This window comes from Crinia signifera, chromosome 1 (assembly GCF_055691185.1).
Source record: "Crinia signifera chromosome 1, ASM5569118v1, whole genome shotgun sequence".
Lineage (NCBI taxonomy): Eukaryota > Metazoa > Chordata > Amphibia > Anura > Myobatrachidae > Crinia > Crinia signifera.
Window position 1 is genome coordinate 352,986,532 of NC_139217.1, and position 27,285 is coordinate 353,013,816.

General features: G+C 42.8%; 1 protein-coding gene across 2 annotated transcripts in view; it reads left to right on the top strand.

Annotated features, from left to right (window-relative positions):
- The window catches only part of GGT1 (gamma-glutamyltransferase 1), a 99,993-nt gene extending 76,658 nt beyond the window's left edge, over positions 1-23,335 (top strand). The window contains exons 6-13 of one of the 2 annotated variants that reach the window (XM_083148188.1): positions 7,357-7,514; positions 7,649-7,798; positions 8,029-8,162; positions 9,741-9,928; positions 15,884-16,011; positions 16,104-16,216; positions 19,076-19,189; positions 19,283-23,334. In XM_083148188.1, coding sequence (XP_083004314.1) covers positions 7,357-7,514; positions 7,649-7,798; positions 8,029-8,162; positions 9,741-9,928; positions 15,884-16,011; positions 16,104-16,216; positions 19,076-19,189; positions 19,283-19,429 — 1,132 coding nt within the window. In that variant the 3' untranslated portion in view covers positions 19,430-23,334. Of the gene's footprint in view, positions 1-7,356; positions 7,515-7,648; positions 7,799-8,028; positions 8,163-9,740; positions 9,929-15,883; positions 16,012-16,103; positions 16,217-19,075; positions 19,190-19,282 lie in introns of those variants that run through there. The other variant, XM_083148196.1, reaches the window with a different exon arrangement.
- The last annotated feature ends 3,950 nt before the right edge of the window (positions 23,336-27,285 follow it).

Sequence of the window (27,285 nt, forward strand, 5' to 3'; positions counted from 1 at the left end):
GGCTAATAAAACAAATATGGCTGTGCGTTCCACAGCTCAGGGATAGTTTTCTGCCTACAGCTTACTGGACTATCAAATGTGTACACTTTTAGTTGATTTATAATTATCATTCTCCAGTCAGATGCTTAATTTAGTGAGGTCACTGGTACTGAATTAGATGTATTCGTCTGCTGGTATATTCTGCCAGTTCTGGTTATAATGGCTGTGCGTTCCAGCCCATTAACCCCCTATGGTCTGTTGTATGCTTTATCCTGAGGGTGATTGTAACCTTGTCAGATTGCTATTAGAGGAGTATTTACATGAAAATACATTTTACAAATGAAAAAACTACACGAAGAAAATAAACATATTAAATTAAAGACAGAACATATCTATGTCCTCTAGATCACCAGGGTTGGTGATCATGGACTCTAGTTACCATGATTGGTCTATCCTTAAGTCAAAAAATATTATACAATTATTTTCCGATACAATTACATCTTAAGTGTCTAACTTAGAAGTATTGGCAGAGTGTCTATATATACGTGCTGTGTGGTTGTTAGACGACACACTTTAGAAGATGTAACCAGCTTGAGGTTTATTCAAGTGATAAGCTTGTAGAATACAACAGTACTTCAGTAGTTAACTTCAGGTGTAATACAACTGATGCAGGAATCACAGTTACGGGTGTTACTTATCTGTAGCGTTCAGCTTGTGCAGGGTTAATGGCAATTGACTGGTTTACGCTGCGGTATCTCTCCCAGCGACGCTGCTGCCACAGATGATGAATTTCCCTGTATAAAGGTCACGCTTGTAACGGGAGTACAGCGGGGCCTGCTCTTACGCGCTCCGGTGCACGTGGAGCTGCAAACAGGCATGGAGGATGTCACACACGCGCTGAGGCACACTATCACGCGCTATCACTTCCCTACAAGAAAGGAAACGCTGCCAGCAGGGTCAGGGGTCTCTGCCCTGCTATTCGCTATGTGAGCTGTCACTCAGGGTGACGTCTAGCTACAGTGGCTGCAGGGGGACAACGCAGTCTGTAGGCTGCACACTAACCAGTGTATGGAGACAGACGCAGGGCGCTGCTTTCTAACACTCCCCCTCGCTCAAGGCTGTCTTCGGCTACATAAAAGAACTTAATACAATACTTTGTCCTTTGTTATACCTGTAACCGAAAATATGGTTAGAGAGAGAGACATTCAGAACATCAAAACTTCAAATCAACATTTTGAACTTAGACAAGTCCACAGTCCTTCAAGAACTTAATAAGCAAGTTTGTCGACAGTCCTTTTGTAAGCATGTCAGCGACATTCTGTTCACTTGCAATGTATTCAACATCGATGGACTTGTTCTCCACTAGTTCTCTGATGAAGTGGTGTCTAATCGCGATGTGTTTCGACCTTCCATGGTGCTTGGTACTACAGGAAAGATCTATTGCTCCCCTGTTATCACATGCGATGCTGATAGTCTCTTCTTCATAAAGTAGACCTAACTCACACAAAGTCTCTTTGATCCAGAGTGCTTCCTTTGATGTCTCTGTAAGAGCCATGTATTCGGGCCTCAGTTGTTGAGAGAGCAACGGTTGGTTGTTTTCTACTCGCCCAACTAACTGCTGCCCCAGCCAGTGTGAACAGGTAACCGGTGTGGGAACGACGATCATCTTCATCTGCTCCCCAGTCGGCATCGCAGAAGACTTTCAAATTTGAATTGCTTGTCTTGGCGAACTTTAATTTCAAGGAACTTGTACCTTTTAGGTATCTCAGAATCCTCTTCACTGCGATCCAGTGTTGCCTTCCAGGATTTATTGCAAATTGGCTCACCCGACTGACTGTATGAGTGATGTCTGGACGGGTTCCAATACTTGCATACATAAGACTTCCAACCACGTTCTTGTAAGGAACATCTTGCATTTCCTCTGCTTCTTCTTGTGTGGTTGATGACATACCTTTTGTAATCTTGATGCTTTTGTCAATTGGTGTATTTACTGACTTGGAGTCTGCCATCCCATACTTCAAGATTGTTGCCTCGATGTACATTTGTTGGTCGACTGTGACTGTTCCCTTTTGCAAGTCTTGAACAATTCTCATTCCCAACAAATGATTGGCTGGACCTAAGTCTTTCAACTTGAATCTCTGTTTTAGTTGATCTCTCACACTTATGATGTGATCTTCGTGACCTGCTATAAGTATATCATCCACATAGACTGCTATGATGAACAACTTTTCTCCCAGAGTTTTGTGATAAAGGCAGTGGTCAGTCTCTGATCTAATAAAATTCATTTCAAGTAGTACTGTGTCCAATTTTATGTACCAGCAACGACCACTCTGTTTTAGGCCGTATATGGATTTCTTCAGAAGACACACCTTCTCTGTCTGAAGTTCATCCTCATTATAATGATCTGGCGATTCCATATAGATTTCTTCAAGTAGTTCTCCATTTAGGAACGCTGAGTGGAAGTCTAGTTGGTATAGCAGTAAGTCTTGTAAGGTGGCGACTGCAATTACTAATCTAAGAGTGTTATACCTCGCAACTGGTGAGTATATCTCCCCATAGTCAATTCCGGATCTCTGTGTGTATCCCTTAGCAACAAGACGGGCTTTGTAACGGGCAACTTCTCCGTCCGAATTTAACTTCTTGCAGAAGACCCACTTGTTCTTGACTGTCTTGCGGTTGCTTGGCCTATCTACTATGGTCCAAGTATCGTTCTCTTTCAGTGCTGATAGCTCTGTGTCTATTGCAGATTTCCATTTCGCCCAATCACTGCACGCTTTCGCTTCTCGAATACTCTGAGGTTCACTGAAAGCAATATTCGCATATTATTCCTCATACCTTCTGGCTGGTATGCCCTTGTTGCTCCTTATGGAAGCTCTGTTTGTTGGTTCGCTTTCCTCTTCGGTATTTTCTGTTTCAGGTATGCTTTCTATTTTGCACACCTCTACTAGTGCTTGCTTTTCTTGCTCTTTTGCTTTTGTGGGTGATGCTGTTTCTTGAAATATCACATCTCTTGATTTCAGAAGACGTCTGTTCTCTGCATCCCAGAGCCTGTACCCTTTGCTCTCCTCACAATAGCCTAGCAGTATGCACTGTCTTGATTTCGGGTCAAGTTTCTTTCTCTTCTCCTTTGGTATATGCGCATAAGCTCTGCTCCCAAAGACACGGAGATGACTGATGTCTGGCTTCTTCCCAGACCAGGCCTCTAAGGGGGTTTTTCCCTTCACGGCCACTGTAGGTGTTCTGTTTTTCAGGTATACTGCAGTAGATACAGCTTCTGCCCAAAAACTCTTCTCCAGGCCAGCATCGTTCACCATCGCTCGTGCTCTTTCAACGATTGTTCGGTTCGCCCTTTCACTTACGCCATTCTGTTCAGGCGTGTAGGCCATCGTCAGCTGATGCTTTATGCCATGTTTTCTGAGAAAGTCGGTTAGTTCTTCATTTTCGTACTCTCCCCCATTGTCGGATCTCAGGGCTTTTAGCTTTAGGCCCCTCTGAGTTTCCACTAGGTTCTTGTACTCCACAATTTTCTTGACCACCTCACTTTTCTTCCTTATGAAGTACACGTGTGTCATTCTTGTGGCGTCATCGATGAGAGTCATGAAGTACTTGTAACCACTGGTTGACTCCTCTTCCATTGGTCCGCACACATCTGTGTGCACCAGAGCTAACTGTATTTCTGCTCTGCTCGCTGACTTGGGAAATGGGTTGCGGGTCTGCTTGCCTTTTATGCAACTCTCGCACACAGGTCTTCCGGTGTCTTTCACTGTGATCCCTGTTGCCATCCCATCAGCTAATTTCTGGACATTATCATATCCTAAGTGTCCCAAACGTCTGTGCCAGAGTTCCATCGATTCATTTTCAGCAGAGGCTGCCAAAGCTACACATTCATCTGTGTCTAGGACGTATAGTTGGTTGCATCGGGTTGCTGAAGCAATTACAGTCCCTCTTTCATTATGCACCATACACCTGCCCTTTGCAAACTGGACTCTGTAGCCTTTTGCCTCGAGTACGCTGATGGCGATGAGGTTACTTCCCAATTCTGGTACATACAGGACGTCTTGGATATCTGTGACTACTGTCTGTCCCTCAATTCTTAGTCTCACTGTGATTGTCCCAACACAGTAAGGACCTTTTCACCAATCCCGGTAACTGTTGTGGGTGTACACTGTGTTAAAGAATTGAACCACTCCTTGTTGCAGCTGAAGTGTCTAGAGGCTCCCGAGTCCATGTACCAGCAATCCCTCCTTGGCTTGTCTGCTACATTCAGTGCTGACTCGTTCTTCTTGTCATGCCGCTTGTGCATGCCACTAGTGTTCTTCATCCTGCATTCTGAAGCCTTGTGCCCTACTTTGTGGCACACATAACATTTGAATGTGCATTTCTTGGGTTTTGCATCCTTTGCTACTAAGGCAGAACCCTCAGCTATGGCATCCTTGTGGATTCTTTCTTGGAACTGTAGTAGCTTGGCCCTCACAACTTCTGTTGTAAGCTTGGTTTCATTCGACTCTAGTGCGACAACTAGGAAGTCAAATTCTTCTGTCAAGTTCTGCAGCATTACCATCGCCACTTCTTCCTCATCCACTTTCGCTCCTACACATGCCAATTGCTGAGCTATTGATAGTATTTTATCAATGTAATCGTTCATGTCCTTGCATGCATTCAACTTTGTTCCATACAGTGTGCGTCTCAGACTTATCCTCCTCATTAGGCCTTTATTCTCATAAGCACCTTGTAGAGTTGTCCACATGTCCTTAGCGGACTCTTTCCCACAGATTGTAGAGTAAACATGCTGCTCCACAGCCAGGCCTATTGTGCCAATGGCCTTGTCTACCTCTTCTGGGTTTGGACTATCTCCTGGGGCTATTGTGACTTTCCATAGCTTCTCCCTTTTAAGCTGCATTTCCATAGTGAACTTCCATGTAGTGTAATTCTCTGAGCCTTTGAGTTTTGGAAAGTTCATGCTATGCCCTGTACTGTGCATTCTCGTTAACTCTTCCACAAATGTCAATTTAGAAATAATTCCTTTGTGTTCTTTTATGTACTGCGCTAGCACTTGGTCTTTAGGAGGTTAATCTTCGTGCACGTGACGTGCTGGGCCCATAACCTATTGGCAGAGTGTCTATATATACGTGCTGTGTGGTTGTTAGACGACACACTTTAGAAGATGTAACCAGCTTGAGGTTTATTCAAGTGATAAGCTTGTAGAATACAACAGTACTTCAGTAGTTAACTTCAGGTGTAATACAACTGATGCAGGAATCACAGTTACGGGTGTTACTTATCTGTAGCGTTCAGCTTGTGCAGGGTTAATGGCAATTGACTGGTTTACGCTGCGGTATCTCTCCCAGCGACGCTGCTGCCACATATGATGAATCTCCCTGTATAGAGGTCACGCTTGTAACGGGAGTACAGCGGGGCTTGCTCTTACGCGCTCCGGTGCACGTGGAGCTGCAAACAGGCATGGAGGATGTCACACACGCGCTGAGGCACACTATCACGCGCTATCACTTCCCTACATGAAAGGAAACGCTGCCAGCAGGGTCAGGAGTCTCTGCCCTGCTATTCGCTATGTGAGCTGTCACTCAGGGTGACGTCTAGCTACAGTGGCTGCAGGGGGACAAGGCAGTCTGTAGGCTGCACACTAACCAGTGTATGGAGACAGACGCAGGGCGCTGCTTTCTAACAAGAAGATGATGAAAATATAATTATAAGAGAACCAATTGCCTTCGTATACCCTCAGTCATAGTTCAACAAAGGGTCCCGTTCATAGGAAACAATTTAGTGGATTATTTTCATTTAGGCCACGTGGGGCCACAGTGTCCAGAGTAAAAATCCACTGTGCTTCACGCTGACGTAGAGCCCTCGTACGGTCCCCCCCACGGTTGAATGGGGTTATGTGGTCAATCAACATTGATTTAATGGATGCTATTTGGTGGCAATACACCAAGCAGTGTTTTGCCACTGGTTTATCAATTTTTCCTGTTTCCAGTGCGGCTCTGATTGTGCACCTGTGGTTTGTCATCCGTTCCTGGAATGGTCTTGTGGTCATGCCTGTATAGTAAAGACCACGAGGCAAATTAGGACGTACACTACATATGCTGTTGTGCATGTCAGACGATGACGTATTTTGATTCTTTTTCCACTGTGTGGGTGCACCACCGTCTCCCCAGTTACCATAGCATTGCAAGTTGTACACCCCTTGCATTTCACACAGCCTGGTTTGCTGGACCGTAACCACTGTGTCCCTTTTGCTATAGGTCGTGCGGTTGGTCGCATCAGGATCTGCTGTAGATTCGGGTTTCGGCGGTAGGCCATCATTGGTGGTGGGCATATATATATATAGGAACAAAGGCAAACCCAATTTTAAACCGTTAAACCCAATTTTAAACAGTGGTTCCCAAACTGTGTGCCGTGGCACCCTGGAGTGCCTCGGGACTGTTGCAGGGGTGCCGGGGTTGGTGGTCCAGGATCAATTAAAATTATTTATGGGCAATATAACGAGTGCCGGATGACGGTCCGACAGAGGGGATCCCGACAGTCAGTATACTGACTGACAGTGCTCCGACGGGGGATTTCCCGACACACAGGGACTATTCTCCCTTATGGGGTTCCACGACCCCCATGGAGGGAAAATATAACCTGTGGCGAGCGTAGTGAGCCACCAGGCCCGCAAGGGGCTTCTTTGCACTCGCCCCCCTGTCGGAGCACTGGCAGTCGGGATACTGACTGTCGGGATCCCTACTGTTAGAGCCCTATACCACACCCAATATAACAGGCAAAACCAGTGCTTGTGGCTTCCATTCACAATATATGTAGTCAGTCAGAAGCAAATCCTGTCCCTTTCCATATAACTGGCCATAACGATGACATACTGTATAAACACAGCCTTCCCATGCTCCAGCGCCTGCCGCTGAATAGGACTGACAGTCTCCAGCTGCTGTTGATTAAGAGGAATCTCGCGAGAACTACTGACCTCTTGCAAGAATTATCCTGTAATTGACTCCCGGCAAAGCCGTGGGGCGGGTGGGTGGGCCACTTTGACCGGCTACGGGGGCCGCATACGGCCACCAGGCCTGAGGTTTCCCACCCCTGATCTAGGGTGTTGTGATTCAAAAATAGGGAATAAACATTTTAAATGTTTTCAGCACTTTCTTAGGTTTATGGTAAAGTGTATGTGTCAAATGTCATCGAAATTTGAGTTGGTGAGTTAGATGGCATGGCTGAGGTGGCATGGAATTACCCATCATGGATATTGTGGTGATGTAAAAGAGTATATTTGAGGAATTTATACAGTTTTTAAAGTTTATTTAAAAAAAAAACAAAAGCTTCCAGGTATAAAGTGCATGTTTCTATTGAATCTGTCTCCTGCCTTCGCAGCGAGGTATTCTGTAATGCAGAGGGGAAGGTTTTGGAGAGAGGAAACATTGTGAAGTGGCCTAAACTTGCTGACACGCTACAGATCCTGGCAGAAGATGCTAACTCTTTTTACACTGGCTCGCTAGCTAAGCAAATTGTTAAGGACATCCAGCAAGCAGGTGAGACAAACATGATGGGTTGTGTTAGTGGTATCTGGTTAAATCATATCAACTCCTAGAATGACATGGTCCGTGGCTTAATTGTCTAATGAGGATGTGTCCTTAATCGCTACTTCTCCTACATTGTTTTGCAGGTGGAATTATTACAGAGGAAGATCTGAGAACCTACAAAGTGACTATCGAAGAGAATCCACTGAGTTTTAAACTTGGAGATCTCACCCTCATCACCCCTTCTGCACCTCTGAGTGGTCCTGTTCTTGGGCTCATCCTCAACATACTGAGTGGTGAGATCTAGAGGAAGAGAGTTGTTAGTTTAGTCACCTGTAGTGAAGCTTTAGGTGACTGATCTGTTGGTGATAATTATTTCTCAGGAGGAAACCATAGCTCTTCTCATGTTCTTCAAAGTCACCATTTCCAAGGGTTGTCATAACTTACGACACACCAGTGATAATAATCGAAACACTTGGTGGAATGTGATTTATTGTTGTTTTTATCCTCTCTTGTTTTCAACTAGGTTTTAATTTTTCCAGTAACAGTGTAAAGCCTGAGGCTCTCGGACTGACCTACCATCGCATTGTAGAAGCTTTCCGCTTTGCTTATGCAAAGAGAACTCTGCTTGGGGATCCCGAATTTGTGGATATGACAGAGGTAATGTGCAGGTCTGCCTGGCTGATGTGTACATGTCTTCTAATAGATTGTATGAGAAAACAGTTGTTGGGATTTTATATGGACATTTCACCCAAGCTACAATGCACGCTTATTCCCTTTCGCTCCTATTATTTCAGTAACATTTTGTAGACACATTTGGACAGAGAATACTTAAAGCACAGCGATGAGTGTATACTGGGGGTTATTCAGACCTGATCGCAAAGCTGCTTTTTTTTAGCAAATGGATAAAATCATGTTAAACTGAAGGTGGGGCTGATGTTACATGTGCAGATAGAGTTAGATTTGGGTGGAGTGTGTTCAAACACTCACCCAAATCTAACTCTCTCTGCGCATGTTACATTTGCCCCACCACATGGTTTCGCCCATTTGCTAAAAAGCAGCTTTGTGGTCAGGTCTGAATAATCCCCAATGTTTTTATACACCATTTGCATTTATTTATCCACATTTATTTCAATAGAAACAGCATATGTTCCTTTGGGCCCGATTCTCTAAGCTTCAAAAGTGTTAAAATAGAGAGTGTTAAACAGCCAGCCAATCAGCTCCTGTCTGACATTTTTCAAACACAGTCTGTGACATGGCAGGTAGGAGCTGATTGGCTGGCTGTTTATCACTCTCCATTTTATCACTTTTGAAGCTTAGAGAATCTGTCCCTTTGTACTTTACAGTTTGGAGCAGATTAATAAAATGAGACTTGATATAAACATAGGGAGGTAAGCATTTGCTGCTCTCCAGCTATATCTATATTGTGAAAGTTGCCGGTGCACAAATCAAACTCCCAATTTAATGAATATTGCAATAAAATTTTGCATTTTTAGCGAGGTTCTTCTCTTATTTATGGCCATAAGTAACGGCTTGCCCAACGCGTCCAGGTGACCTCATTAGTCGGGCAAGTCCCTAACATTTTGGGGGGTACAAATCTAGGGCACAGGGCACCCCAAAACGATGCAGCCGAGTGACCCCAGGGCAACACAAGACTGAAAGAAATATATAGTGAAACAAAGTGAGGATTTTTTTTTTATTAGGTTCCTGACATTTCTTAGACTGCATGCAGAGCAAGGTGAGACCTGCACAAATGTATAATGGATTATCAGATGGGGGGGTGCATTTCTGGGTTGTGGGCCCCCTGGACTTATGTGGCTGTTTGGATCCTCACTTTGTTTCACTATATATTTCTTTCAGTCTTGTGTTGCCCTGGGGTCACTCGGCTGCATCGTTTTGGGGTGCCCTGTGCCCTAGATTTGTACCCCCCAAAATGTTAGGGACTTGCCCGACTAATGAGGTCACCTGGACGCGGTGGGCAAGCCATTACTTATGGCTATAAATAAGCGAAGAACCGTGCTAAAAATGCAAAATTTTATTGCAATATTCATTAATTTGGGAGTTTGAGTTGTGCACCGGCAACTTTGACTTTGTATGCAGTTCTACTGAAAGGTCTCCGCATGGTCGCACATCTCAATTGGTGTGCACCCCAGGACCCCAACCCTGTATATCTATATTGTAATGATTTGTGAGGATGACAGACATGGCTAGACATGACAGATGTAATTCTACCTACAGGTGATGAAGAATTTCACCTCAACTGACTTTGCTGAGAATCTGAAACAGAAGATCACAGATGATACCACTCATCCCTACGAATATTATGAGCCCGTATTCTACACTCCAGATAATCATGGCACAGTCCACCTGTCCGTTGTAGGGGAGGATGGAAGTGCAGTGTCTGCAACCAGCACCATCAACTTCTAGTAAGACATAGGACAGTATACTGTATATGCAAATATCATAGCATGCTAGCATCAATGACATCATAGAGCAATGAAGCCTTGCAACAATACCTACCTATTCTGACTTGGCCAAATGTGGAAGATGGAACTAAATTTAAATAGGTAGCAAAAGTGTCTCCCTCCTCATGCAAATAGTAGGAGAAAATGCTCCACGAATTTAATAGGATGTGTGGATTAACTATAAGTATACAACACAATGTTATATGTATGTGTGTGCATGTGTGTGTATGTATGTATGTATGTATGTATATATATATATAATATAAAATATGTACTGGTAGCCGCGGCACTCGGGACTTAGGTAGCAGGAAAAACATGTAGCCTGTAGCTAGGTTAGCGTTTCAGCCTTTATTAAGGCTTTTATCAAAATAGCTTCCATTGATTGATAAAAGCCTTAATAAAGGCTGAAACGCTAACCTAGCTACAGGCTACGTGTTTTTCCTGCTACCTAAGTCTTGAGTGCATCAACTCCCAGTACATATTACATGCAGCACCTGTCTGAGGTGATCTTACCGAAAGCACAGGGCAATTATCTTACTGACGGAGTTGAGTGCCGGCTACCCATAATTCTCTCATTCTCTCTCTATCTATCTATCTATCTATCTATCTATCTATCTATCTATCTATCTATATATATATATATATATATATATATATATATATATATATCAGAATCATCTTTATCTTTATTGGCCAGGTATACTTGCGTATGCTTGGAATTTTTTGTGGTAACAGTGCAGCATCAATCAGGGAACACAAAGGGGGTGGGAAGAGAGGCGTAAACATACATCACATACATTTCACATGTATCTAGAAAAGTTCGAGTTAGTATTTGGTATGTTCAATACGGTTTAGTTGGTGGACAGCTATTGGGAAGAAGCCTTTTGTAGTTCTTGTCGTCTTTGCTGGGATGGACCTAAAACGTTTGTATATATATATATATATGTGTGTGTGTGTTCATCAATGTTAATAAAGGTGATATACTATCCTTACATGAATGTTCTATATTCGTACCGGATTAAGGAAATTCAGCATGTAACAGTGTTTCTGACATGGTACTTCTGCCTGGTGTGCTCCAGGGTTATCCGATGTTGTACTCGTAAATGGTGCAGTGTGTGTAGTGTGTCAATTTTTCATAAAGTGAGTTTTGTGCAGGTATATATGCGTGTGTATGCGTATATGTGTATATATATATATATATATATATATATATATAGCAACAAATTTGCAGATGGCACTCACAAGATTAAACAAAGTCTGCACGGCGGCAGCAATAATGTGAACAAACAGAATCAACACAGGCTTGTGTCAACGTTTCGGGCAAAGCCCTTTATCAAGACATACAGCACAGCAAACAAGGTACTTACATTTATAGTGAACAGTGGAGACAGGGGACAGGGGGTGTTATTTTTTACTTTAACATACTGTAAAAAAAAAATCCTCACTTTTAAATTGGGTGATTTTTTAATATATATATCACTAGTAATGTATCTTTATAGATTTAAACCACATGGTGGCAGTGTAGCACCAATTTTTATAACTATCTTTATAGTTTGGGATTTATTTTATCCCGTACGCATATCGACATTTGTGTAACTTGTAAGGATTGATAATCACCTTTATTAACACTGAAGGCGCAAAGTTTTACCATTGATGAACATTTTTAACTCAGTTGGAAAACGGAGCTAGAAAACTTTTGCAGCCACCTCACTTTTACATAAATCAAGACCGTAATATTTACTTTTCATTGTTTAATGCACTATATTCAGGATACAAAGATAATTAAAACACATCTTACCTTAAACACTATGCAACCTCATGAAAACCATGCCAGGCAATGGTAGCGGAACCCCATCCTGCATCAGTTACTGATGACATCATCACATCTGGAACGCATTGCATCTGTGTGTCTGGAATACACACCGGTACAATAACAGTGCACCCATCACCATGAAAACTTTATACAAAAAAGACACTGAAAGCAAATACAGCGATATAACATTATAAAGCAAAAGGTATAATATCCATGACAGTGTTAAACTCTCACATTCAGACAATGTATCTAATGCGCCTTGCACTGCAGAAGTAATTTTGGGTTTTGTTTACATTACAATATTCTTTCTGACAGAGCCATGCACAGATCTCACTGATCTGTGCATGGTTCTGCCAAACTCAGCAACCATAAGCGGATCTAGATTTCTTGTGATTTTTGGCAATGTATAGGGGTTAATTTGTAAAATCCCACCCGATTACATTCGGGATTTTGATGTTTTTCAATGAGAAAACATCTGGAAGTGATTTTTGAAGTGCGATTTATCGTAAGTGTGTGATTTGGGACATTTTTAACAAAAAAATTGCACAGTATTACATGTCCCCTTCAATGTCAGAATGATTTACCAGATTATTTGTCATTGCGATTCCATATTTGGATAAAACCCCCATGTAAATTTAGAACACATCGACACATTGGAGCCGATTCAGACCTGATCGAATGGCCACAAATGTGCAGCGGCCAGCGATCAGGTGGACACCGCCCAGCTATAGTGAAATCCATCCTTGTGAATTATTGTGTATGCTAAGAGGATGTGTACAGCTAGCGAAGACTTTGCAGGCATGCGAAAATGTCTCTATACATTCGTAAGGCGCTCACCATCAAATCATTTTTTCACTGGTCACCGCTCATCACAGACTCAGAGTAGCCAGAGACTTACTCAGCAGCTGCGATAAAATCAGATCGAGGCTGGAGCAGACGTCACACACCCTCCCCTAACCAGCTTTGGCATAACTGCTTTTTCCCTGACACTCCCAGTGTTTTTACCATCATTCCTAGCGTTTTCCTTAACACCATATAAAAGTGGTGATTGTAATGCGCGAGGCGCATTGGACACATTGGGCCTTATTCTGATCGGTGCGGATATTCCCGCATGCGGACGGACCGCCGATGTTGATCGTCTGCGCATGTGCAGAGGTCACTCTGCGCATGTGCAGGCGATTTCGCCGCACGGATTCTTTATACGCCGCACAGGGGGCGTAGAGGGGCGTGAGGGGCTACTTAGCCTCATTACCCTATGCATACGCCCCGCGTTTCATGGGCGTTCCCATGCAAACGCGGGGCGTATGCATGGTAATGAGGCCGTGACGCGTGGGTACGGGGCGGGCATCTGACATCGCCGGATGTCAGCTGCCCGCCCCCATACATGATTTCACACGGACAAGTGTCCGTGTGGTCTTGTGTTGCGGGACCTGGTGGAGCGTGCGGCCCTGCATTCGATGTTCGGCGACCATCGAATGCAGGGGCTGCTCCCAAGACGGAGGAGGCGTATCCCCGTCCAATTTCATGCGGATCGCCACATATCCGCGTACGGACGGCAGGTGGCGATCCGTATGGAAGGCGGGGATTCGCCTGCACGGTTGCGGCCGCATATTCTGATCGGGCCGCACCGATCAGAATAAGGCCCATTGTCTGGATGTGATTTTCTCCTTGCGGTTTAACACTGTCATGCTTCTTAAATTAGGGTATAATTGTTTGATAGAGCAATGTTTTGGATATTTAGCCTTTTGCTTTATTATGGTTTATTCCGTTGTGACATTTTTATATACAGTTGTCATTGTGATGGGTGCCCTGTTATTGCGCCGTGAGCGTTCCAGGCACAATGACGTCATCACTGATGCAGAACAAGGTTCCAGTCCCAATGCCTGGCGCGGTTTTCATGGGGGTGTATAGTACTAAAGATAGGATGTGTGTTAATCTTCTTTGTAACCTGAAGATAGTGTTGCTCTGTGATCTTTCAGTTTTACACATTCAAGGAGGCACCAATGTTACTGCTGCTGTTAGAATATGTTTATATATATATATATATATATATATATATATAAACAATAGGCTGGAAAAGGTGCGCTAGCACCTGCACTTAGTGAGGACACTGCAATCAGTCCACAGTCTTTTTAATAAGCACTTGTCCCTCTTCCTTGATCTCGATTCCCACGAGATAAATCTACAAACAGAGGAAAAGGGAGCCCAATAGTGCAGCATCATCTGATTTATTTAAATGAATTTAAAAGTTTCAAAGGTTTCAAAGTACATCAAGCGTATGATGTGGGGTGACGAAGTCTCTGACGAAACTCGTAGGGGTGTGGCCTGACTGACGCAACGTTCAGAGTGGAGGAGAGAGTAGTGATCCCAGGAGAAAACTGTCCCTGCACACATTCAGTGTGCAGTCAGGTAACCGTGAGTGCACCGAAAGGGTCTCTCTCTGCCTGCATTTTTATGCTGTTTGCCAGTGTGGATTACATTTTATGCCAGGTGTTTTTTTAAGTCCACCGCTGAGGAAATACTTGGTACGCTTGATGTACATTGAAACTTTTAAATTCATTTAAATAAATCAGATGATGCTGCACTATTGGGTACCCTTTTCCTCTATTTGTGTATATATATATATATATATATATATATATATATAACAGATATACCCAGCACTCTACTTGTTTAATGGAAATACTTGCTGTGGTGCCTTCCAGAACACGTGGTTCATAATACAGGAAGGGAAGATAGGAGGTGCTCCAACAGACTTGTAACTTGCTTTAAAAGTCCTTTATTGCTTTACGAGGCAACACACCCCGTCACCAGGGACACAAATGCACAATAAAACTGAACAACATTATATACACATACAAAAATAGAAACACCCCCCCCCTTTGCACACATCCGATTGGATGCTTACTCACCCCCTGTTTGCACAGATAGCTGATCATACCTGTTGCCATGAAGCACATGGATGCTGCCAGCATATCACAGCTGAGGTGGAGTGGAGTCTCACTGACCTCTCCTTCCGCCCCACGTGACTCAGTGACGCCACAGGAGCTTCGGCACCCCGCATCAGGAAGCAGGCAAACTAACCAGCCTGATGGTTCCTATGGAAACAAGAATAACACACATTTAAAATCATAAAACAATACCCAATAGATCGCATATTATAACAGCTAACAATCAATTTAATAACTCATCAGATATGCGCCATATCATTATTTAAGACTGCATACTGTAGAAGAAAAAATATATTTTTTAACATATATACAAATATATACAATCGGATAGAGAACTGAAACTCTGAACGATGTAGATAAATGAAATATGGATAAATTATTAAATACACATCCAATTTGTTCCTGAAAAGTCTACAATGTAAATAACATAACAAAGAATTAGTGTGTTTATTAATGCAAATATGTAATAAACAACTTGATACCTGGGAGTCAAAGAAAACACTGGAGCCCCAGCGCTTCATTGAGCCCACCAGGCAAGATCTTATTCCTATTACCACCTGGTGGTCTAAATATATATATATATATATATATATATATATATATATTGCGTTGGCATCTAATACATACCTATCGAATACATAGGTCTAGTATAACGACCAATATGAGCCTGAGTTCTTATTCGGATTTTCCAGTCCAATAAACAATTAAATTGAAGTCCAAATATAAGTTTATTTAAAGTCTTTTTTTTTATAAAATTGATTGACCAAAGGTATTTTAGCTTTGGCTTCAAGAAGAAGTTATATAACTTAAGTCCTTATTGGTTCTTCCCCATTTCAACAGCAGCAGTCTCTTGGGAAGCTGAATAGTTGTGTCTACTAAAGCACAAGCAAAATTACCTTTTGGTGTTTTGAAATCATTCCAGAAGACATACCCAACTATTAATGTGTATGCTACCTGGGCTGACAACCCCTATCTCCATCTCCAGGAGGAAAGCTGACTCATTTTAAACAAGTTTAACAAGCCATAATAAGTGTATAGTAAAAATATATTATTTGCCTATTCATGCACTTTCTAAACAATATATATAGTAAAGCATTGCCTTTGTAGGTCTGGAATTAGAATATAAGATTCGTCGTTTCTTCTTTGTTCCAGCTTTGGCTCCTATGTTCTCTCCAACGTGACAGGAATCCTCTACAATGATGAGATGGATGACTTTAGTTCACCTTTGATAACCAATGGATTTGGTATTCCCCCATCACCAGCTAATTTCATCACGCCAGGTATCTGTCCACTTAATGTGCATACAAATATAGAACATAACTAAACTTTGGGTAGTGAAATGTTCAGATTGTAACTTCCAAATCTTATTCAGGGAAGCGACCCCTCTCTTCAATGTGCCCCTCAATCCTACTGAATAAGGACAACAAGGTACATATGGTGATTGGCGCTGCAGGAGGGAGTAAAATCACTACATCAACAGCGCTGGTAAGTCATGAAGTCAAAAAAATCAGGAGACTGCGGAGAAATGATCAATGCAGATTGATGAGGAAAACAATAAGGAGCAGAAATACAATTCTAACAAATGGAGCTTGCATAAGTGCATCTTACAATTTCAGTTGCATTTGGTATATGGTAAATAGCTCAATATAAAGTTTAATCAGGATTTTCTTTCCCTTTTATCGTTTACAATGTGAATTTAAAATACATTGCCATGGGTTACTCTGATTTTCCATAGCAGCTCTGTTAAAATGTAAGTTATTACATCCTCAGTCCATTACAGATAGCTAAAGCTCCTCCAGTAACTGAGGACAGTGCAGGTGGTAAAGCTGAGAATGTTGCTGCTGTCACTAACTGTGTGCAGACATCCTCCAATCCACACAGTGCATTTTTCATGAGAAAAAGGCAAATCCACCTTAACGCATACTTGCCAAATCATAATGCATGCTATGGAGACTCCCTGAAATAGTGTTAATCTCCCTGACCCCTGAAGAGTCTATCCTCGTATATCTGACCTACAGTAGTAACTTTCATTCAAAACAAATAGTTATCCTCAATAAAGGGGAGGCATTCTTTAAAGGAAGGATTGTTCCATAGCGGGGATTCCCCATCCAGGTCTTTCCACTTGCAAAAAGTATGAGATAGGCCCCACACCAGAAGAGCCTGGCGCAGAAGAGGAGGGAGAGCTGAGGCAGAGCAGCCAAAAGGTTAAAAATGAAGAGGAGAATTAGAAGAGTTCACCCAACTGGAGAAGAAGCCAGTCACAGTAACACTACCTCTACCTTGGAGCCAGTCAGCCAGCTGTGATGCCACATAATACAGGCAAATGTTGGGCTGACCGAGGCCACCGTCAAGTTTGGACTGAACCGGGGTCTTCATTACTACTCTGGGGATCTTGCCATTCCATATAAAGGAGGATATAATACTATCAATATCAGAAAATACCTTTTTTGGGATGCAGGGAGATACATTTTCATTCCATTGTTCGGAGTGTACCTAGAAATGTGTTTCTCCTCAGCAGTACTGCATAAACGTGCAGAATGTGGTCCACTAAAGGTCTAGGACAGGAGAACCAATCAGAACAGCAAGGATCCCCATAAAGTTAGACATTTGATTTGCATATTCACACCTCCACCTCACCTCCATAAAACACTGTGCACTTGCTCGGTGCTTAGCAGGTAATTGCGCCACCCAACTCCTCCCCATCTATGAAAAGGCCGCCATCTTATTTCTATTCTTACACTCTCCAGGGCCGAAACTAGGGTTTCCGGCGCCCGGGGCAAGGCAGTCTTTTGGTGCCCCCCCCCCCACCCTAGTGATGCTGTGCGCCGGAGGCGCGTCGAAATTTTCGGGGGGGAGCGTGGCCTAATTTGGGGGCGTGGCCTATAATCGCTGCTCCCCCCGCGAGGCCACGCCCCCATTTTGCCGCTATGGGGGCATGACCCAGAGGCTCTGTGAGCCTCTAGCCATGCCCCCAGCCACACCGTAATGCCCATTACATACTATACAACACTGCAATGCCCATTACATACTATATAACACTACGCAATGCCCATGACATACTATATAACACCGCAATGCCCATTACAAATAAATACTCCGTAATGCCCATGTCATACTTTATAACACTAAGCAATGCCCATGTCATACTATATAACACGACGCAATGCCCATGACATACTGTATAACACACCATACACATTTGACACATAAGTGCCACTTACCTATATGCTCAATGCCAGGGGGTTCATGCCGATGCCAAGGTGGACTGAATTTGCTTGTTGCCGAGGGGGATAGATCTGTGCCTCTGTGCTCGTTGCCGAGGGGGATAGATCTGTGCCTCTGCTCGTTGATAAGGGGGATAGATATGTGCCAGTGTGCTCGTTGCCGAGAGGGATTGATCTGTGCCTCTGTGCTCGTTGCCGAGGGGGATTGATCTGTGCCAGTGTGCTCGTTGCCGAGGGGGATTGATATGTGCCAGTGTGCTCGTTGCCAAGGGGGATAGAATGCCAGTGTGCTCGTTGCCAAGGGGGATAGAACCCCCCCCTCCCCCGCCTGCGGGAGGCAGACAGGCAGGCAGGCTTGTCAGTGTGCCTGTGCCTGCCTGCCCGTCCCCTCACGTCTCCCCCGCTGTATTCGCGGGAGAGACGTGCTGCTGCTGTGCTGTATGATTTTAACATTTCTAACTCCCGCTGCTGGACCGCTAGCCAATGGCCGTTCGCGGTCCAGCAGCCAATCAACTGGTGGCTGCTGGACCGCGAGCGGCCATTGGCTAGCGGTCCAGCAGCATATGCAGCACCGCAGCAGCACGTCTCTCCCGCATACACAGCGGGGGAGACGTGAGGGGACGGGAGCAGGGCAGCCAGCGGGGGAGCGGGGAGACGAGGGGGCGGCGGCGGGCGGCCATCTTTGATGTGGCAGCGGCTGCGGCGCTAGCTCCCCGCTGCTGCCGCTGGTCACACCAGCGTCCCCCTGCCTCCAGCGCCCCCTGCCTCCAGCGCCCGGTGCGCGTGCCCCCCCAGCCCCCCCCTAGTTACGGCCCTGCACTCTCCTAGAAATCATTAGACACACTAGCACAAATCAGCATGCACAGTGGAGCCCATTTTAACACTGTGTTTGCGACACTTGTAAGAGCCAGGGAGAAAGTTTATCCAAAAAGACATACATAGTATATTAGACTTAAAAAATTACATTTTAAAAGTAAAAATAAAAAATAAAGATTTGTTGTGAATAAAAACTTGTGTTACATAAAAGGTTCTTTATGTATGACCATTTATGCAATGATGTGCAGCAATTTCATGACAGCACCTGAGTCTCGTGTCTTTTTTTGTTTCATTCCTTTTGTAGGCAATTATACATTCCATTTGGTTTGGTTATGATATTGAGAAATCTGTGGAAATGGCACGACTACACAATCAATTATTCCCTAATGACACCACAATAGAAGTCAGCATGACAAAGGTTATACATCTCTGCATAGATTTATGTTATTACTGCTCACTATCACCAACTCTTCACCTTTCATTTGTATTTGACTTAACTTCTGTATTGCAGACCGTGGAGACTGAACTCTTGAAGCGCCATCATAATGTAGTATATTCTGAAAGACGTGGAACCGTGGTACAGGGCATTGTACGGACGGAGGGCAAGTGGGCAGCAGCCTCAGACACTCGGAAGGGAGGTTACCCTGCAGGCTACTGATCTTGGACCATGTTATATGCTGACTGCGAACTGCCTATTGGGGTCTCTGCGCACTTCTTCCTCTAGCTTCCCTAAACCCACAAAAACATCCAAGGGCACAAATATCAGATTGTGTTGACAACTTGGGTAACACAATGACTTATTTTTTTTTTTGCAGAGAAAAACAGCACTCACAATATTCATCCAGAAATTGATGGGGTGTCCATAAGCTCAAGCCACATTCCTTGTGGGCCAAATACATCCAAATGATTGAGAGTGCACTCCCCAGACTTGTTTAGGGGTAAAACTTCAAGGCTTTATTCAATCCATTTTTAAAATTTACAGCAAGGTCGACGTTCCGGGTCCAAACATGACCCTTTTCCAAGACAAACAACAAAAGCCTAGATCCTGGGATCTAGGCGAAAAAGGATTGAATGGATTGAATAAAGCCTTGAAGTTTTACCCCTTAACAAGTCTGGTGAGTGCGCTCTCAGTCATTTGGATGTATTTGTATATATATATATATATATATATATATATTTTACATAATATGTTAAAAAATTTTATTAAGTCTTATCGGTGTACACAATATAGAAAGCACTCCATTAGATAAAGGATATAACAAAGTGCTGCTGCATGATGGGAACATATTTGTTAACTCCATGCTGTGACCACAGAATGTGCAAACGGGATCAGGTGACAACGGTGATACAATGAACAAAGCAGAACCGGACTGCATTTAGAAACTTCTATCTAGTGCCTTTCATAGAGCCGCCATTCTGACTCTATATATTCTTGAGAGTTCATTCACCAGCGTAATATCGTCTCTTGTAAATAAAGGAGAGTTTGTTAGAGCTATATGTGAAAGAAAAGTGGGACTAAAGATAATCCTACAAAATATTTACATCTCTTCAAGAGGATGAACGCTTCACACCCAACAAAGAACATGCATTATCTCTTCCTGTGTTTTACTGTTTGTTAGCTTCGAATCAAAGTATATACATATCAATTAGGATTTTATTTTTCAGTCAGTCAGAGGTTATCACAGCCACATTTTTATTTTGAAGAACCCTATAATATATGGTTGTTTTTTAACTACTTATCAATTGGTTCTTATTTATTCTTTCACCTGTTGGAGAGAGATTTCTGTTTGCAGTAGCCTGTGTAGTGACATGTTTCTTTATCTGCATCATCTCCATCCATTACATTTCATAGTATGTTAGGGTACATACACACAGAACAATTTGGCATAGAATGTGTGCGTTACCGATCGATCAAATCATTCCGTGTGTATGAACGATATTATCGCTGATGTGCATACATGCCGCTAGTTAAGAGGGGTCTAATATCTTTCATGAACGCAGAGCGATCATAGACCAAATTTTTCAATGTTTTCAAATCGTTTCATGTGTATGCAGGATGAATGATTTGGTGAAGCTTTTGAGATATGAGGAGAGAAAGATGGGGCGCTCCTTGATCTCTGCTGCCTTTCTTATATCCCAGGATCAATCCCTTTAATCCCAGAAAGATACAATGGATAGGTTGGTGAAGGGGTATATAGACAGGGCACTAAGAAGGTGGATATACTGTATACTTATCTTTTGGAAAGCCCTTTATTTCTCGGATATTCCTCTCTCCGGTAGATGACAGTAGAGTTTCCAAATATGAAAAATAAAAATATGTACAACGAAAGTATTGTTTTTAATGTAATAAATTACTGTTCGTATTCGAACAAAAGAGAAAATGGTGGGGAAGATGGCGCTAGATAAGTAAAATCATAGAATAGTTGAATACTTATCCTGATGGTGTTCTTTCTTTTTTAATGTACTTCTTGTTTATGATTGTGAATCTCACCTTGAGTATGGGAGACAAAAAAAGGGGTAAAGGAATTTTTTTAGGAAGGTCTCAGATTGTTAAAAAATGGTGCAGGTGTCCCAGGGATGTTAGTGTTCCTACCTCACTTACGTAACAATGTAGTGAGGCTAGGAATATCTGGGTATGTACAATCACTCTCATCAAGGTTTCTTTATCCTTACAAAATGTTTTAATTTTGACTTATAAAATACATAAAATAAAAATTGGGAAACTGTTTGCTGGTAGAGGGATTGAGTCGGCCCTATTGGAGTAGGGAGGACAGAGGTACAAAACCACAAACAGGTTTTATAGTTAATGTACCAAACAAGAATGCTATGTATCCTACCTTTCTCCCAGGGGGGCATTGTGATGTCCAGAACTCTCAGCAAAGAGTATTCCTAATAAAAAAAAGCAGGTACTTATGTAATATCTGGGCTCCAGTTTTTCTTATGAGACCGCGTCCCCTCGCCACGATTCGGGCACGGTGGCTCGCTGCGCTCGCCACACTATATAAAATCAACTCCATGCGTAGTTGGATAGTAGGGGTATGAAAAAATGGGGTGCATTTAACATGGGAGCCCAGATAATACATAAGTACCAAAAAGCAAGTCCTCCCTCTCTTTTTTAGACTAATTGTTTTGGGACTTGAGGGAACATTCCTTTTTTGGGAAGGTTGAGGCAGCATAAGATCAGACGCAGCGCTTGAAGCTTTGCCCAATAAAATTCTACAGCTACTGTTGGTACTCGTTTACTGATAGGCATACTTTAAAGAGATCATCTCAAAACGTGTTGGAAGGAGTGAATGTCCACCTGGGGATTGTTGTGTGTGGACTGACCTTGGTGGAGGGTAGGATCTACTTATTTACCATGTGTGTAGTGAATACCAATTTACACTATATGACTGAAGCCTGAAACCTAGGTTTTAGAAATTAATTTTTCATCATGTATATTTTTGCTTTAATAAATATATATTTTTTATAATTGAGGAAATCTGTGCAAAGATGAGGAGTATACACACCTTTTACATTGTGAGAAAAGAAATCTTCATAAGTGTCCCTGACTACACTCATGTGTAAGTTAAGTACGCCTACTAGTAAACAAATACCAACAATCATTTATTGCATAAAAACAATACTTCACATTCACATTGTTCATATTTTTATTTTTCATATTTGTAAACTCTACCGTCCTCTGTCGGAGAGAGGAATATCCAAGAAATAAAGGATTTGGTAAAGCTGATTGACTGGCTCCCACTCCCCTCCACCATCGTTAAAGATCAATCTTTCATGTGTAATCGTTTGTAGAATTGTTCACTATTTGACACCAAATTGTTTGTCCAGGAGTAATGAGGAAATCCTTAACAATATTATAGTTAGCCAAATCGTTCCATGTGTATTCACTTTTAGGCGTTTATATTATTGCAATATTAAAGACTTGAATTTGCTATCTGATGCCTTGTTGGGAAAGACTGGAGGTAATACTTTATCACTGAACAGGCCAGATGTCTGTGCCAATGTCCCATGCACATAACCCATCTTAAATATACTTTGTATCTGTGTTTCTGTTCCTCCCCTGATTTCTTAGCTGAAAAATGAATGAGCAAATTGTAATTTTCTGCTAACATTAAATTTTTTTATTGGAAGATTTCTTTTTTTCCCGTCTAAAGAGGTGTACACACAACGCAATGTACAGTTGTAGCCCCTGCCAACTTTGTTCCTTAGGTCGTGGCTCATCATGGCTAGCCATGGATATCCTATTGTTCTCAGCAGCAATACAATACATAGTAATCCTATTGCTCATCCTATTGCTAATGACCGTATACCGTATTCAATAATATCCTATTCAATGCAGCCTTACGTGGGCGCTTTTTCCATTGATGTGGTTTCGGCTTTGTTGGAGTAATTCGTTGATCCATTCGGCACGGTAATTTAGTCATTCGGCACGGTGATTTAATAGGGTACATGTAAACTTGACCAAATAAATCATTGAATAGTGCAGATTTAAAGGAAATCTAATCGGGATACAGGGTTGAATTGGGATTGAATAGAAAGTACATTGCACCATGTGTACACCCCATTCAAATTATTTATTTTTGTCACAAATAATGAATTGTCAATATTATCAAAATTTAAATATGTGAGTGGTATGGCATTTTGTCAGTAACATAAAGTTTAGGCGTAATGGTCTCTACCAAGGAAACAACTGGCAATTCAGTTCAGCCTGGGTATGGTATAGCTCACTGACAATGTCTAGGTTGACAGACACAAGGTCAACACTGGAAAAAGGTTGACAACAGCAAAAGGTCAACACATAATTTTTCAAAAAATGTTGTCAATGTGGACACCTAAGCATGCGGACCCCATCTCTCGCTCCACTACTGTTGCGCTCAGCACACTTTAACATTTGCCAATGGAATCTACATGAATGGAAAGTATGAATAAGTCCCAAAAATGGGAAAAAAGTGTGAAAAATCATAGATTATGTCATGTGTCAACCATTTTCATGTCGACCTATTGCTTGCATCAACATTTTGACCACATCATATTGACTGTCGACCCAAATGGCACAATAGCCAGCAACATTGGTAAGTATTCCATGCACCCTTGAGGTTACAGAAAAATCACAACATCCAGTGTGCTGTATATTGATCATAAGCATGTAGCCAGACATTGGGGTAATGTTTCTCTAAGCAACATTGTAAAGCCCCATACACATGGCGCATAGGGGGAGCCGGTGCTAAGCAATGTGCTGAAGCTCCCATGATGTGTGCTCAGCGATCTGTACAGAGCAGCATTTTTCCTATGCTAATAGGCAAAATGCTGCAATCTTAACAGGATAGGCAGTGCATGAACTGTCTATCCCTGCAGGCACTGGTGATGCGTGGATCCACACATCGCCATCGGTATACCCTGTACACACAGAGAAACCCGTGCTTACTTTCTAAGCAATCTGGTCAGATTGCTTAGAAAATAAGAAATACAAAGAATAGTTTCCCCTGTCGCACACCGCGCTCACAAACTAATATTAGTATCTAAAGATAGTCCTTGGTGGATAATATAATATAATCCTCTTCCAAGAAGTGTCTTTTCTTCTTTCTTTCTTTACTTTTTTTCTCCTTTCTTTCCCCCTTCCTCTCTCCGTGGCGGGAGCATGAAAGAGAAGCAAAGAAGAAGAAGGAATATAGTGTAGTATATTCTAGAACTGGTAATGGATTGTTATGTAACCGCCACCCTAGATAGAAGTGGGAAAACAGCCTGCAGTCTATATGCCATAAAACAGGATTCTAGGGGAAAGACTCTCACATCCTGAGGAAGACCTGGCAAGGTTGAAACGCGTTGGTGGAGAGTCTGGGACATATCTGGAGACCTGTACTGCTGCATGCACCTTATTTCCATTTCAGGGGTATCAGTCCGGACCTGATCCCCTGAACAAAGTTAAGTGTTTATTTTTCATCTACACTGTGCAGTTTTTGTACGGGCCCATTGTAATCCACATTTTAATTGTCCTTTCAAATAAATTGGTTATCTGTATTATACCGGTATTTTTTTACCTTTTTCTTTTGATATAATATTGACATAAGAAAAGGAATTTGAATCAGAAGGAGATTACAGTAAAGAAACCGAGATAGGATTGAAGTCGCACCGTGTTGTGTAAGTGGGGTACGTCCCCAGTTTTATTCTCTTTGACCTGCACCGGGTGGAGATTTATTCTGATCTTGGGGAAGGAGAGGAACCGATAGAAAAAGGCCTCACCCATAGGCAGGAAAAGAAACCTTTATGTGAGGAGCACATCTCTATCTTGGTGTGAGTAGGGTATGCTACCCTTCTGGACTTATATAAAAAAATTCCCACTTCTATCTAGGGTGGCGGTTACATAACAATCCATTACCAGTTCTAGAATATACTACACTATATTCCTTCTTCTTCTTTGCTTCTCTTTCATGCTCCCGCCACAGAGAGAGGAAGGGGGAAAGAAAGGAGAAAAAAAGTAAAGAAAGAAAGAAGAAAAGACACTTCTTGGAAGAGGATTATATTATATTATCCACCAAGGACTATCTTTAGATACTAATATTAGTTTGTGAGCGCGGTGTGCGACAGGGGAAACTATTCTTTGTATTTCTTGTTTGTATTGAAGGTTGGGTGACCTCCATTTCCCTGTACCTACTGCAGCTTTTTGTGCGCCAATAGGATACTGTAATTTTTTCTTTGCTTAGAAAATAAGCCCAAATCGCCCTGTGCATATGGAATCATAAAGGAAAGTGGCTGTGCACAATGCATCTTGTCCAAATGATCAACATTAAGCCCTGTACACACACATCGATTTGCTTTTGATTCGATGTTAGATTTGATTTTCTATTAGAACTGGCATTAGATCTTTCCATTCGATATGGCATTAGATCGGTACTTTTGCATTAGATATCAATTCGATATACATTCATGGTACATTTTACACATTGATAGGTGTGCGCACATTGAGTGTTAAGGGTGCACAGGCACCCCCTAATGCTGTGCCCCCCCGCCCCTTATGAACACCTCCCTGCCGCTAGCAATACCAACAATACCTTGTCCAAAGTCAGGCCCGGGGGCCAATTGCGGCACGTGCTGTCATTTCAAGCGGCCCGCAGCCTCCAGCTGGAAGCGAGCAGAGCATCAGATGTGGGAAGCACAGCACAGGGCACTAAAGGTAGGGCCCCAGCGATCGCGCATTTACCTTGATGTCTGCTGCAGTGAGGAGGTGCCGGCCGCCACAGTCAGATGTGTTTGGCGTCCTACCCCTGCTGCTGCAATCGTATATATCCCTACTCCACAATCACAGTGACAGCAGTGTTTGGGGAGGGGGGCAGCTTGCTCCCGTAACATGCAGAGCGGAGGAGGGCAGCAGCGGGAGTCCAAGCATCTCCTGTCCTTGCAGTGCCTGCTTTGCCTGGCTCACACAAGGGGCTGGAAAACATACAGGGAAGGGGCAGAGTGGGGTACATACAGTGAAGGAGGGTCAGGCTGCGGGACATACAGTGAATGGAGGCAGTGATGGCCATTAAGAGATGCAGGGGCAGGCATACAGTGAAAGGGGGCAGAGTAGGGTACATAATGAATGGGGGTCATGCAGTGAAGAAGGGTTAGGCTTGGGGACGTACAATGATGGACATTAAGAGAAGGGGACAGAGTGAATGGGTACAGAGAATGGAACATACGGTGAATGGGGGACATACAGTGAAGGAGGGGCAGGCTGGGGGACATACAGTGAATGGGGGCAGAGTGGGGGACCATTCTGATGTGATTAATGATTCAAAGAATGGCAGGCTGAATGGTCGGCCCCACACATTTACACTTCACCAAATCTGGCCCTTGTTGCAAAAAGTTGGACACCCCTGCTTTAACCAAAGACTTTTACTTTTTAGAACTGTATTCCATTTAAAGAAGCGCCCATCAATAATGTGTGTGCATTGGTAATTTTACTAGACCATAGTCATATTACTACATACCTGCGTCATCCATATATGTGTATGACTTAACTGATTTAAATGTGCTGTTAGTGTTACATAGAGTAATTAGAAGATGAAAACTGAAATAGGCAGGAGATTTTTTATATTGTAGCGAGTGCCAATAGATGACGGAAGACACGCCTGATTGGCGGTTAGACATGCCCAATAGGTGGAGCTACTCACACCCCTTTGACAGTGCACCCCCTAATAAAATGTGCTGTGCATGCCTACACACATTCGATTTACTAGATCGAATTCGATATTTCCTTGGCTGCACAGTAGATTTTTCTGTTCGACTTGTGAAAACGGGAGCGCGCATCAAATCGAATGTAGATCGAAAGTTACACAGAAACCATTTTATTTCATTTAGGATTCGATTTTTCCCGATTTTCGATTCGATTTTGCTCATAGAAGCAAAATCGAATCGAAAATCGGGACAAACCGATGCATGTGTACAGATATTTTTATTTAAGCAGCAGTAATGTGGGTACTTGAGTCACATGAAGCACACAAAAAAGGACAAATAAATGCGCTAAAATAG